General features: G+C 41.0%; 1 protein-coding gene across 2 annotated transcripts in view; it reads right to left on the bottom strand.

The window, feature by feature from the left end:
- The window catches only part of COL9A1 (collagen type IX alpha 1 chain), a 169076-nt gene that overhangs the window by 59155 nt on the left and 94518 nt on the right, over positions 1-15403 (bottom strand). For both annotated transcript variants that reach the window (XM_042446142.1, XM_042446143.1), the window contains exons 8-15: positions 10137-10211; positions 9591-9626; positions 8895-8957; positions 6812-6865; positions 6572-6607; positions 2798-2821; positions 2512-2565; positions 964-1017 (exon numbers count right to left, since the gene is read on the bottom strand). In XM_042446142.1, the coding sequence (XP_042302076.1) occupies positions 964-1017; positions 2512-2565; positions 2798-2821; positions 6572-6607; positions 6812-6865; positions 8895-8957; positions 9591-9626; positions 10137-10211 (396 nt within the window). The remainder of the gene's footprint in view (positions 1-963; positions 1018-2511; positions 2566-2797; positions 2822-6571; positions 6608-6811; positions 6866-8894; positions 8958-9590; positions 9627-10136; positions 10212-15403) is intronic.

The following is a 15403-nucleotide window of genomic DNA, read 5'->3' as shown; positions in this document are numbered from 1 at the left end:
AGCCAGGTCTTCATCATGGCGTTTCTTTCTCACAATGAAGTGATATCGTGCAATTGCCTCACAAACAAGTATGCACCTAGAACATGGTCGTCTAAAACAGTTTGGACAATTTATTTTAAACTGTGGCATTAAAAAGAGGACAACCAAGTATGAAGTGAACTTATTAATAAATTTGGAGTTTATATGGATTGTTATTCTACTAAGACAGTGAGAAGATCTTTATGTTCCAGCTTTACAGAAAGCATAGAGAAAGCATCCTCCAAGAGTGTTGGAGCAAAAAATGAGAGCTGAGATCCTGCAATCATAGAATCATAGAATTGGAAGAGACCACAAGGGCCATCCAGTCCAAACCCATGCCATGCAGGAAAATGAGAGACATAGCTATGTCTCCCCCCCCCCCCCAAAAAAAAAACCTTTTGAGGTGTGTACCCTCACCGAAAAAAATGTCATTTCAAAGTTCATCACTCACACACACAAACATTCTCCAGCAACACAGAAATGGCACACCAACTGTAAAAGTGAATTGTGATGTTGTAAGTCAGACTTAAAGCATCATAATCACTGAACAGGATGCCTGTCAATATTTGAGGTGGTGGGCAGGGGGAAGAAGATGTTGAGGAATCTTCCCATGTTAAATCATGCCATTCGTTGAGAATCCTTGGAAATGGCTCCTCAATATTGGAGTGTATTTTTTCATGCTTGACATCTATGAGATCTCTCAGATTTTGCTGTTGGTTCAAGCAAAAAGGACACCACAGTCATCTTGAAATAGGTACCCGTTTATTAAAAGGTTTTAAAATTTAGTTCTATATCAAGATACTGACTAGAGGAAATGTCCAGCAATAAGTATCTACTGTACCACCACTTCACAGCTAAAGACACTTTAAAATAGCTGGGAGAAGAGAAAAAAACTTTATGACAGCCATTATTTTACTAAAACTGGAATTAACCTAGCAAACTTACCCTAGGTCCTGGAGGTCCTGGTACTCCTGGAGGGCCTCTTCTTCCAGGATCACCCTAAACAGTTTAAAGGTATTGTTACTTATTTATTTTATTTCAAGGATTTATATCCTACCTTTCTCCCAGAATGGGATTAGTGCATATGACTGAACTAAGTATATAAAGAACATTCAGCCATGCTTCTTGTCTTCACCAGTTAGACACCCAAGACAGCCCATCCAAAAAAACAAAAATTGCCAATTGCTGTGAACTTTCTAAATTTTTAAATTTAAAATTTTTATTTTATGTTTAATTTGTTTAGCATTCAAGGATCTTTTTGCAAAGAGTTTCTACACACATTTTTTCACATTTTGTGTTTATGCATATGAGGATGAATAAACAAAGACTTATGAATAAACAAAAACCAATACAAAGGCTAATGAACAATAAATATGTACTAGCCTCTTGTACCTAAGGGCAAGGTAATCATAAAAATGACCAATAACTCTGTAGGTTACAGTCAAAGTTAAAGAAACTTAGGATTGTGTATAATATGAAAAAGCTGTGAATGATAGAAAAAAGCTATATCCTTTTGTTTCCTTTGTTTCTTTCATTTAAAAAATCACTTCAAAATAAGGAGCTTTATTCCTAGAACAAAAGTTGCTTAGATAAGATAGAAGCCATTTAAAGTGGAAATCATTTACTAAAGAGAATTACTGGCATTGCCAGTCACACATTGCAATTCTATACAAACTTCATGTGAATAAGTGCCAATGAATTCAGTGGAATTTACTACTCAGCAGACATTCAGGATTGTAGTGTAGTGCATATATGTCCTTCAAGTTGCGTGTCAGTTTATGGTGACCTCAGAGCATTTTTTTTTTATGAAAGGAATCCTCAGGGATGGTTTTATCAGTTACTTCTTCTGAAATATAGCCTACAGTAACTGGTATTCTTTGGTGGTCTCTGAGCTAGGTACTACCCAGGGCTGACTCTGCTTAGCTTCCCAGATCTGGTGCCTTTGGGGTAGTAGAAACATTAAATCTCAATTTCTCCAGGTCTTGACAGATGTTGAGAACACTGAAGTAGTTTTTCATCCCATTACTCCAAGACACTTAGGAATTCATCCCCTCCACCCCCCACAATAATGAAAAACTGCAACTTTTCCACAAAGGTCATGCATCTTCCCCAGAAAACTGCACTATTTTCCAGAAGCTACACAGCTCCTCCTGTTCAGCCTTTTCTGAAAACCATGCAGCTCTTGGTATAGAAAGGACTGTTTTCATGAACCCATGTGTGTGTTTTGTGTAAGACTGCAAACTTCCAAAGAGGGCTTGTAAAGGGGTGGCAGAATCACAAGAAACCTCTGTCTCTGACCCTTCACAAGCTATAGCCTGGTGCCCTTTGCACCAGTCCAATCAAATCTGGCCTCTGATTGTGGAGGCCATCAAACTGTGCCCTTCCTATAGCATATTCCAAACATCCAGGCTTAGGCACACAAAACATTTGTTAAACAGTGTGATAGGTAAATATAGCTTAGTGGTTTATTGGAATAGGCAACAAGTTACTCACAGAAGGCCCAACTCTGCCCACTTCTCCAGGAAGTCCTGCTATACCAGGAGGCCCCTGCATTGAAAAATGACATGTTGTCTTATTGGGCAAAGTGCGCTGGTCCAAGGGATCAATGCTTTATTAAACAGAAGAGCTGTCCCATAAAGCTATTTGGTCTACTGACACTTTACTTTAAATAGGCAAACAATTAGACACATAATAACAAGATTAAACACATCACATTATTTCACTGGAACACTGATTTGTTGTGCAATTAATTATTGATATTTGAGTTAATTCTACTTACTCGAGATCCAGGAATCCCTTTTCCCTGAGGGGGGAAAATAAATGTTTTATTTATTTATTTTTGTTTACAAAATTTTTGTTTTTCAGACTGCATTGCATACCAACAAGAGCATTTAAAATGCAGGAACAAGTATCAAGATGATTAATTTTAAAAAAAAACCTGTGGAATATAAAAGTATTATTTTCAATTTTCTGGATATTTGAAAATGCCGAGTACTTCAAGCAGCTTTAACTGATTACCTTTCTAACAGATGATGTATGTCATGGAGCAATTTATAGTGAGAGTATAAGAATTCAAGCATTTTTTCCCTCTAAATATTAGAAATAAACTTTTTGACACTAAGACCTGTTTAGCATAAGAATAAAGTCCCTTGAAAGATGGTGAACTCACCTTCATCAAGACTGAAATTGGCCCTCTCCAGATGGGCCCTTTGCAGTGCGTCCACGATGTGCTAGGGTTGCCTCGGGGCGGTGCGTGCACATGCCCCGCAACCCTAGCATGTCATGCACGCACCACTGTTACGCAGCGCCTTACACACGGCGCGTGTAACCGTTATGTCACAGCTGCGCATCTTCCATATGCGCAGCTGCGCAGCTGCAACGTATAAGGTGCTTTGCGGCACAGCAAAAAGGAGCCACTTTTTTGAGCTCTTTTTCTGCTGCGCAGCTGCGCCGCGCAATTTGTTGCAGCAGAGAGAAGCGCCGAGGAGGTGCCTCTTCTGGGTGGTCTGTACCCCGCCATTGTTAAACAGAGGTTGGATGGCCAATTGGCTGGGCTCTGCTACATACATCTCAGTTCTGTACACATCCCTCTAACAGGTTGATTTCATATATCAGAGGTGTAGATTTCTGTCAGCCCAAAAGAATGCTTGATGGACAAGCTACCATCAAGATCATGTTGAGAATCAGTCCTAGTTTCATCACACCATGGGCTTTCCCTCCCATCCGCAATACCAATTTGTCCCTTGTAAGCGCTGCCACTATGTAACCATTGAGGTTCTTTGCAAATAGCTATCGTTTCTGTCATAATGGCAATAGCACCTCATGTTTTCTTATCATATCCAGGGTGGCTTGAGCCACCTACCAACACCATGAAAAGGGGCAGCATGCTGTGCTTTGAGAGGAGTCATCTTACCTTGTCCTAAAATATTGCAGGTGAAATAGTTTATAGACTCAGCAATCTTTTAAATGCCTCAGAGTTATGCTGCATCTTTTTTCTATGTATATTTAACATTGTTGTGAGAGAAAAGAAAACATCAAGGTGACTTTTCCCTATTCAGTTGGCTAAAATTGCCAGCTATTGCAAGTTATTCTGAGCAATCATTCACCACATGCTCAGCTAAATCACTCCACTGGGAAACCAGCATCTGCAAGAACCTTCTTATCAGCCATCTTAGCTTTGCAGCTTCTCAACACTATAGCAATTTCCTGTCATTATGGATAAAGAACACTGTATATAAGTACTACTGTTAACGGCTTTCTTTAACATTTGCGTCACAGCAATTACATGCTTTCCTATTTGAGTTTAGCTTCACATATCCCCTAATATTTGAAGGCAAACAAACAGTGATCTAGAAATGAAATGTTGCTGTACCACTTGGATAAGTTATGCCCAAGTAAGCTAAGACTTGCCTGTAGTTATCAAGGTTGTTTCTGTCACCTTTAAAAAAAATGTTTGTTCTCTTCTAATATCTTATGGTTTGAATCATTTCTTGCAAACCATCTTGAAAGTATTATTTTGTTAAATAATAGTAATATTAATAATGGGGATGCAGTGGCTCCAAATGGTTAAGATGCTGACTCTGTTGATTGCAAGATCGGCAGGTAGGCAGTTCAAGGCCATGATGGGGTGAGCTCCTGTCACTAGTCCCAGCTTCTGCCAACCTAGCAATTTGAAAGCATGCAAATGCAAGCAGATACATAGGGAAGGTAACAGTGTTCGGTGCAGTCATGCTGGCCACCTGACCACCAGAGCAGTCTTCAGACAACACTGGCTCTTCGGCTTAGAAACGGAGATGAGCACTGGCCCCTACGGTCGGTTACGACTAGACATTCATGTCAAGGGGCTACCTTTACCTTTTAATAGTAATAATAACAAAACTGGTTGTGGTGGTGACAACAGCAATAAAAATAATCATCAGAATCTTGTGAAGTATGGCAATCTGAGAGCTACTGAATGACCAGTTAGGGATTTAGATCTGAGTTTCCCTACTTCTGCAACCACTAGCTTTCACATTGTTCCCCCTTGCCAGAATTCAACCTGGTCATTAATATTCCATATTATTAAAGGAATATAGAGGTAGTGCTCCAAGAATTCTTTTTCTTTCTCCTTCCCTCTCTCTCCCATTCTCTCTCTCCCTGTATGTGCACAATGTTTCCACATGCAGGGGAAGGGTTTGCCAATTTTAATCTTGAAGTGCAGCATAACCCCAAACTGTTCCAGTTTGGTAAGGACAGTCCTGATTGATCCTGTCATTCTCCTTGTTCAGCTGCTTTCAAAATGTCTCATTTTCTCTCTCTTCCTCTCTCTCTCTTTTCACTCCCTTCCTTTGTCCTCAGCTTACTTCAACTGCTGCAAAATGAGTTCAAAATAGTACTCTTAGGGGCTGTGCAGACGAGTGGCTCCACGACACCTGTTTTTGCCTCATAAGGAGGCCGTGGCAACCAGAATCTGCGGCCTCTGGAAGGACCAAACAGAACCCACTTCTTGGTGGGTTCTTTTTGTGTCCCCAAAGGGGCGCCACTGGCACTGCACCTAAGAGACATCATCATGGTGCACCCCAAGATGGCATCCAGGCGGCGGAACTAAGGCTTGGAGCATGTGGACGCTCAGCCCTAGTTCACCTGCAGGCCGGCACAAAGTGTACAGGCTCTTAGTTGCCACCCATTAACTTGGGGAGAGGAGAGGAGGGGTGGAACATTGCTCTTCCCTGTAGGCTCAGGCAAAAGCAAACTGCCGCAGTCTTTCCTGACATGTTTATTCTTCCCTATTGACTTCATCTGCACTGCAGAAATAATCCAGTTTGACACCACTTTAACTGTCATGGCTCAATGCTATGGAATTCTGGGTATTGTAACTTGTTGTGGCACCAGTGTGCTCTGATAGAAAAGACTAAATTCCCACAAATCTACAAATCCCAGAATTCCATAGCATAGAACCAAGGTACTTAAAGTGTGTCAAAATAGATTATTTCTGCAGTGTGGATGCAGCCTCCAATAATACAGTATTTGCTATCTTAGCCACCCTCTAAAGTTCCCCGGCCATGTGTGTCCTAGTTTGCATCTGTGAAATGTAGGATGGTATGGTGCAGCCTTTGACACTGAGTTGAATGTCCCTTTGGAAGAAACCTGTGGGAGCAACTTTTATGACGAATATGAGAGTCTGTGGCAAGAAAAGAAAGTAAAAGGAAGAGAAATCATCCACTGCAGCTCCCAACTCCATCCATGGCTCTTTGATTTTTGCCTTAGTCAGTCTAAGCAACACTTTTAAAACCATTAAAAAGATTTGCTTTTAAAGGCCAACCCTTAATATTGAGTTACAAAGTGTAAGAAAACTATGAAAAATTAAATCTGTTCCCTGTTGATTTGAAGATTTGAGTCCTATTTTATTTATTTATTTATTTTGCTCTTCGGCTCTTTCAAACTGATTAACTCTTTGAGCAATTATAAAAGAAAGGTGTCTCCCCCCCCCCCCCCCCATTTTTTACAGTTGTAACAAACAGCAGTCCATGGTATTGATTTTTACATAGATACTGTAGAAAAATCTCTCACTTACAGGAAGTCCACGACCTCCAGGCAACCCTGGTTCACCCTGCAAGATATAAATTTTATATTATTTTACAGACCCAAAAAACACTAATGCGTGAACAATATAAACTTTTGTTAGGGATGAGGAGAGACTTTTGAATAGAATCCTGAATCAATGACTAGCATTTTATCTTATTTGAGGTAGCAAACAGACCTGAGGATGAGGAACAGAGGGAGGGAGGTCTAAGAATGGATATTAGACTTTTACCTTTTGTCCCTTTGGGCCAGCTGACCCTGGTGATCCATTAGGGCCTGTCAATCCCTTGAGAAATACAGTAAAACATTTTAGTGCGATAAAAATGGCATTTAGTTCATTGGAAATAACTGCTTCTAAAATGCTAAAACTAGATCAGCCAAATGTTACAGTAATACTAAAGCAAAAGAGAACAAAATTATTCCTAGAGTTGGATCCAAAGCTTTCCTTAATCTAATAGAATGATTCCTCCAATTGTTTAATCAAATGTCATACTTTGAATCCAACCCTAAGGGAGGTTCATGAATAATATTGGGAAAAACAAGTTGTAAAATACTTTCTAGATTCAAACTTATCTGAAACCAACATTTGTCTAATATCTGGATTTTCTGTTGTACCTCTTTGAACCAGAGACCAGACGACAAATGAATACCAACTTAAACATTCAGGACTCTGGACTGTGGTCACAGTCATCGCTAAAGACACACAGGAATTAATTGAATGGCTTTTAAAAAGAGAATAAAACAACACATCACTTCTCAGAAGTGGCTTAGTATTAATAATAAATGATACAGCAGTTCAATTTTGTTGCTTTTAATTAGTCTGAAAGGTAGTGATTTGATAAATGATCACTTAAAATCTGTTTATTTTAAAGTAATATTTAATAAATAAATAATAAATAAATTATTTATTTATATTTCCCGCCTCTCCCTGCAGATTGAGGTGGAATTACATCAGTAAAATACAGTACAAAACATAGATACACTCAATAAAATAACAAATCATCATCTAATCATCCAATAGTCAGAGAAGTTTATTGCATGGGGGAAAAAACGTTCCCCGATGCGTTCTAATGAGCACGGGTGCGGGCGCACACAGAGTGTGATGGGAACCCGATGGGTCCCAGAACGCTAGTTTACCGCACGGTGGAACGCCACCGTCGCCGCCGGGCGTTCCCATTGGGTTCCCAATGTGTTCCAGAGGGCGCCATTTCTGGGAACAGTTTCAAAAGCATCCCAGAATGGCGCCTCCTGGAACACATTGGGAACCTGATGGGAACGCCCAGCGGCGACGGCGGCATTCCGCCATGCGGTAAATTAGTGTTCTGGGACCCATCAGGTTCCCATCGGGTTCCCATCACGCTCCGTGCATGCCTGCGCTCGTGCTCGTTAGAACGCATCGGGGAATGTTTTTTCCCTCATGCGATAAACTTCATACTGTCATAGTCAGGGGTGGTGCATTTCAATCTGATAATCCTTATATAAGATCGGGTGGGTACACTCACTGGAAGAGAGCCGTCTTGAGTGCCTTTTTAAAGGCATCATGGATAGTAATGAGACGGATCTCTTCCGGCAGGCTGTTCCACAATTGAGGAGCTGCGAAGTTGTTATAGGAAGTTGTTATCAATCTAGTCCTATGGTGTTCTAATGTATTCTTTCCAGAAGTTCTAAGAGTGCGGGGCGGATTATATATGGAGAGGCATAACTTGGGCCTGAGCCATGTAGTGCTTTAAAGGTAATAACCAACACCTTGTATTTTGCCCAGAAGCTAATCAGCAGCCAATGTAGAGATTTTAACACTTCTGCTTGCCCTCCATCTCCTCTGCTCAGCACTGCCGATGTGCTCTCAAAATCAGCTTTGGAGAGTCCCTGATCTCACCAGAAAAGATCTGGAGCTGCAAGGAGATGGAGAATCCATTCCAACATCGCTGTTCATTCTGCAAGTGTAGATCAGAGCCAGTGCCAGCTGCTGAATTATCCCAAACCAATGTCCAGTCATTGCCTTCCAGCATGGCATGGGCCAGTTTCTGTAACCTTTCTTTGACAGATGTTTCCTTTCCATTTTGACATTTCTTTTCCTGTTCTTATGCCCCTCCCCAAGCAAGCAAGAAAGTTTCAGCACTCAGTAAAATACATCTCTGTTTGCTGCAAGGAGTTCTGGGAGGAATGAGGCCTCTCTTGGGAGGGTTTTCATGATTTGGAAATATCCGTCTGGGGATCATGTTATGACGACAAGTTGCCTACACTGCAGTCATACCAGAGGCACACCTCATGGACAGAGATTCTGTTTCATTTAGGAGAAGTAAAAGTCTACTCACATCAGCTCCTGGTACTCCTGGCAATCCAGGGACCCCTGTTTTACCTGGCTCACCATCTGGACCCTGCAGGAATGAATTGAACACAGACAAATGGAGACTGTGGATGTATGCAGGGAAGATGCAGTTGTAGCTATGCATTTCATTGAACTAAGGGTGTTATCACATGATGATATAGCACAAAAAAACCTGTTAAAATAGCACTGTTCCAGAAGACTGAAACGTACTGTTTTAAGATTGGGTGATATGGCACACTTGCAAAAGCTCTGGAATAAAAGTGGCACAATAAGGCTTTCTCAAATTGCCACACAACTGACCATAGCCCCACCCAATGTCTTCCACATCATTTCACACATGTGCACACATGTTAAGCAGCTTTCTCATTTTGCAAGGGAAAAATGGAAAAACACAACTACTGGCATTACGGAACGATTGAGATATTGCTATTGTGGAGAACTGAATTATTGCACACTCAAAAAATGGTTGATGGGAAGCGGCATCACGGGAATTCAGTTTCATGCTGTGAATTGAATATGCTGTTTTGATAACAGGAGTCCAACAATATGCCCATGAGAGAAACACACTATCATAAGATAGAAACAAAGCAATAATTGAATTAGCAAAGTACTATACATCATGGTGTGATAAAACCCTAAACTAAAACAAAACAAAACATGCAAAGCAGTATCAGCTACTTACCGGAGGGCCTGGTGGTCCATTAGGTCCTCTGTCTCCCTAGTGGAATGGAGCAGGGAAATAGTAAAATAGAACACATTTTAAGTCTTGCGATGGCATTCACAATTCCACATAGAAAGGATTAACACATATATTAACAGAAGAAACCCTGATTGCTGGGATTGCTAGTAGATAGGATTATTCCTAAATTACAGTAATTTAATTTGCAGATTATAAATGCTAATCTCACATAAGTCTTAATTGCAAATGAGAAGAATCATATTATATGTCTAGTGCCATTTATGCTGAAAATAAAGTATGATTCATGCCCGTAGTAGCCCCTGAAAGATGTGACTTGGAATGCACAGCTAGGATTCTTGGCACAGAAGGGCAGTAAATAATTTTTACTGCCAGTTAACAGGGCATCATAGAGAGCTGCCAAACCCACGTGTCTCATGTTAAATATACTCAGAAAGGACAGCAATGCCATTGTATGATCATGGGGAAGAATTCCTCACTGGCTGGCTAGGCTTTGCTGTACAGTCTAGGCCATGTGCAAGGTATACTTACATCTATGCCATCAATGCCAGGAACTCCAGGTGGGCCTGGGGGGCCAGGGGGTCCTTGTGCTCCTGGGGGGCCTCTCTGGCAGGGAAATAAAAAAATAACACTTTAAAGAATGAAGGCGGTGAGCGCAGAAATCATGTCATGCAGAGGAAAGGGAAAAGGTTGGGAGCCAAGCAAATTGCATTTTGGCAATGCAACTCTCAAAATCTTCCAGCCAGCATGGGATTGTTGTCCTCAAAAGCAACTTGGTTATTACCATCTTCGGCTGATGCACCAACTATGCCCCCACTAAGAGTTGGAAGACCTAAGGATGGTAGCACACATGCTGGAAACCTCAAGACTGAACTTCTTCAATGCACTGTATATTGGGCAACCTCTGTATCAAGTTTAGAAACTTCAGCTAGTTCAAAACATGGCAGCCCAGGTTTGATTACTAGGACATCCAAGGGTAGTCACATTACACCAGTATTAAAATCACTTCACTGGCTGCCAACTAGTTTCTGGGCCAGGTACAAAGTGTTGGTTGTTTCCTTTAACGCCCTACATAGTTTGGATCCAGTTTACCTACAACATCACCTCCTCCCATATAATCCACCCTATATGCTCAGGTCCACTGGCAGATAGTTACTCTGGTCAGCCAGGACTAGGTTGGCAACTAACAGCCAGAGGAATTCCTCTGCAGCTGCCCCTGGACTGTGAAATGACCTGCCGGAAGAGATTTGTCAGCTGAATACAATGTCTGAATTTAAAACAGCATCGAAGACTAATCTCTTCCAGGAGGTCTACCCAGATGATTTTTAAATTGTGAATTTTAAATAATTAGTTTTAAATGTGGATTGTTTTAATATGTTGTATATATCTTATTTGTCTTTTAAAATTGATGTGTATTTTAACTGACGTGTTTTAACTAACAAATAAAATATATTTTTTAAAATTTATATCCCCCCTCTCTGTCAGAGACAACTGGGGCGGCTTACAAGTTAAAATTGTACAATCCTGAATCCCCATATCCCACCCTCCCTTAAAATAACATTTAAACAATTAACAATTTTAACACATACCTTAAAATAAACAAATCAGACAGTGGCTAGAGCAAATTCAGAGAGTTCCAATTTGGTAGCCGATTATCTATTTGGGAAAGGCCTGCCGGAAGAGATCTTTCTTAACAGCCTTTTTAAAGTTGTTTAATCTGATAATATGACAGATCTCCTCCAGCAGGCCATTCCATAATCCGGGAGTGGTTGCCGAGAAGGTCCTCTGGGTAGTTGCAGACAGCCTAGTTTTTATAGGTTGTAATAAATTCTTCCCAGAGGACCTGAGTGTGCGGGGTGGATGATATGGAAGGGGGCAGTCCCGAAGATAGGTTGGACCCAAGCCATTTAGGACTTTAAAGGTCATAACCAACACCTTGTACTGCACCCGGAAACTAATAGGCAGCCAGTGGAGCAATTTTAAAATTAAGTGTTATGTGATCACTTCTACCTTTACCAAAAACCAAGCTGGCTGCCATGTTCTGCACTAATTGAAGTTTCTGAACTAAGCACAAGGGTAGCCCGATGTAGAGTGCTTTGCAGAAATTGAGTTGGGAGGTTACCAGCGCATGTACCACAGTATCTAGATCCCTCACTTCCAGGAAAGGATGCAGTTGACGCATCCTATTTCTTACACTCCTCTCCCCATTGATCAAGGAGGGGAACAAGAACAGTTAACAAGCAACATCAGTTGCCATTTCTGAGCAAAGTGATTGAGAGGCCCATGTAAAAATGAATAGGAGTGTCAAAATGAATTAATTCTGGCAGCAACCTTAGATCAGGAATCTTTTGTTAACTCTCCAGCAGCATACTTACAGCTGTAGTGAACGGAGAAGTCTGCTCTCTTTCCTTCACTGCTTACTCTGGGTGGGTAAGAACAGCAAGGAGTAAGCATGGTGCAGTGTTTGGAGTATTGGAGTAGGACTCTGGAACACCAGGGTTTGAATCCTCACTCAGCAATAGAAAGTCATTGGATGACCTTGGGCAAGTCATACTTTCTCAGTCTCAGGGAAAGCCAAAGGCAAAACTGCCCTAAATAAATCTTGCCAAGAAAACCCTGGATAGGGTTACTGCCCACTGGAGTTGATCTGAAGGCACATCACAGCAGCAACAACAAATAACAACACCCAGAGGGTTTCCATCACTGACTGGGAATTCAAAGCTTGGCCTCCTGGAATCATACACCAACACTCGAACTACTATACCAAATCTTTACCAATTTGCTGCATCAACTGTAGTTGAAACTAGTAATTGGATTCAAGCCCTAGTTTTGTTCTCTGCTGATGGGCTCTCTTGCTCTCTTTCTCTTAACAAACTACAAATCCCAGGATTTCACAAGATGTTGCCATTGCACTTAAAGTAAAATATAGAGCTGTAACAGTGTGCTGTGGTAAGGACCTTTCTGCCTCTGTCCATGACATCCTTTTTTCTCTTTCTTCAGTCTTCCATCCAGTTTTCTGCTTCCCAATATCTCTCTTTCTCTCTCTCCTCTTCTCTCTTTCTCAATATTCTCTCTCTCTCCTCTTTCTCTCCCTTCCATCCACATTTCACCAGGCACTGGCAGAGCCAGTTATGCTTCTCTTCCATTTTAAACTTGCAGAACAGTTCTGGCATCTTGCAAATGATGTGGCTTCTTTTGCACCAGGCATCTTGATTTCCCTAGGGCCCATTCACATTAAGAAATAACCCAGTCTAGAAACCAGGTTATTGCACTGATTCTACTCGGTGCAGTTTGCAGGGGGCAACCAAAAAGGCCATTTAAACTGGTGCATTTGGCACCAGATCCTTTAGCTGTTCTTTGTTTAAGAACTGCAGTGATCCGTATCTCTGATAGTGTGAGTAAGCTATTGGATCAATTAAGATCATGCAGCCATCATTCAGAAATGGGGGCACCACCATTTTGATCCAGAATGGTGGCGAATGGGAACATCAGACCAGATTTAAATGCCACGGAGAGATTTGCTGCCTTAAAATGTAGTGGGAATGGTGAATCAATTTTGAATCGATTCACAGATGTGAATCTCTCCGTGCAAAAAAATATAAGTGTGACTGGCCCCCTTGAGGGACTTCAGGAACCACATGAAGACTTATAAACCCTCTGTAGAAATGAAGGTGCTAAGCACAACTGAGGTTTTGCTCTGCAGGCACAAAAGCTGTTCTGTAAGTTCCCTCTGCATTACAGAGCCCTGGACTTGCAACCAGCTTTAGTCCAACTTTAGTGGTGCAGCTGAGAAGGACAGAGTTAAATATCCCCACATATTCTGGAGAAGGAGGCCATTTCACCCCATCTATAGCTGCTGCAGTGCTGCAAAATTAATGTAGTTTGACACCACCTTAACTATCAGGGTTCCATCCTTTGGCATGCTGGGATTTGTAGTTTGTTGTGGCACCAGCACTCTCTGAAAGAGAAGGCTAAATATCTCACAAAACTACAAATGGCAGGATTCCATAGCACCAACCAATTGGGACCATCATTATATCCAGATGTGTCTTGTGAGAGACATATACAGTGAAATATTTAAAAACAACCCACTATGACCCTTTTTGCACTAAGAATTTTCTTTTTAAAAAAGCCACTGTGAACTCCATCCAAATTCACTACATTTTTGCAAGCCATCTGGTATACAAATTACATTTTTCAGAAATAATTTTGAGGCGAGCACTCAAATTCTACAACACAATCTACTGTTTTCTCTTTTTTTATGACTAAATTCCAACCGGCAAGCAAAGTTAGCTTCACAATAGGTGCTTTGTGTGAAGTCAGCCTCCATGAGGCCCCTTTCTCTAGCCTCGGTCACACCTCACAGAGAAGGTGAACTACACAGACACTGAAAGCATTTTCAGTGGCACCTATTTGCCAGTCAGTTTCAGGGTGTGGGAACTCTACTCTTAGTCACAATTCACACAGCCAGCATTTTAAAAGATGGTTTTTCCTTCAGATTGAAGAAGTGTAGCAATCATAGTCTGTAGCAAAAGCTGTTGCTCTCCAAAATAAATGTTTGTCTCCAGGGCATCACAGTACATTTTTTATTTTCTGTGTAAAAACCATGAATAATTCTTTTTTCTCCCCTTGTATGTGGTGGAGAAGGCTCCATATTATAGAAGTTCAAGTCACACCAAAAATTAGGGTTCTGTGGAACACTTGGTTAGGAGCATAGCAACAGATTAGCATGGTTTATGATTTGGACTTTATTTTTCTGGACATTTTGGGGGGTTGAATCCCCAAAAGTTTTCCATTTTATGTGCTTATTACAGTGCATGAGTATGTGTGAGGCTGCTTTATACTGCAACACACACACACACAGCCATATAGAATAATTCCACCAAACACTAGATGTGCATTATAGTGAAGCACAGCACCTTCATAGGGCTCTGAACCTCAGCCTAGTGGGCTGGGATCTCAAGATAAGTAGCAAGTGGAATGAAATTAATCAGAGAGAGGTTTCCTGTTCCTTTTTCCCTATAATAGCCTTCACTCTCCATTTCACATTATTCAGATGTCCTTCTGGAAAGGCTATATAAATTCACTCTCCTATGAATTTCCTTCCACTCACTTATCTTAATATCATACACTATGGACCACTGTGAGTACATCTAGATTGTAGTTTGACATCACTTTAACTACCATGGCCTGTAGACCTCGTAAAATTAAAAATCACAGGATTCCATAGTAGTGTCAACTGGCATTATTTTTATAGTGTAGATGCACACTGTATGTTGTGTTGTGTGCCTTCAAGTCATTTTGGACTTATGGCAGCCCTAAAGTGAACCTATCAAGAGGTTTTCTTGGCATGATTTGTAGAGGAGGTTTGCTATTGCCTTCTCCTGAGACTTTTGAAAGCATGTGATTTGCCCAAGATCACCCAGTAGTTTCCATGGCCAAAGTGGTAATCAAACCCTGGTCTCCAGAATCATAGTCCAACACTCAAACCACTATGCCATATTGGCTATTAGTTAACAGAAAATAACTATCACCTCTTGGTGATAGTTGGTGATACTCTTGGTGATACAAAATCACTAATGTGTACAAGAATCCCCACTGCACACATAAAATATATTTAAAAGTCCAGCTTTTGCCACCCCAACAGTTATAACAACAGGGTTACTTAAGAGATAGTTAAAGTGTGTTAATTAATCTTTTAAGTATGTGACCACAATAAAAGAGGGCTTTGAGTTGATCAGAATAATTTTTGTTGTTGTTCATTGCCTCCACATTGTTTCTGAACTATGGCAGCCCTA

The sequence above is a fragment of the Sceloporus undulatus genome, chromosome 1 (genome assembly GCF_019175285.1).
Source record: "Sceloporus undulatus isolate JIND9_A2432 ecotype Alabama chromosome 1, SceUnd_v1.1, whole genome shotgun sequence".
Lineage (NCBI taxonomy): Eukaryota > Metazoa > Chordata > Lepidosauria > Squamata > Phrynosomatidae > Sceloporus > Sceloporus undulatus.
This window is presented reverse-complemented; position numbering and strand designations above follow the sequence as displayed.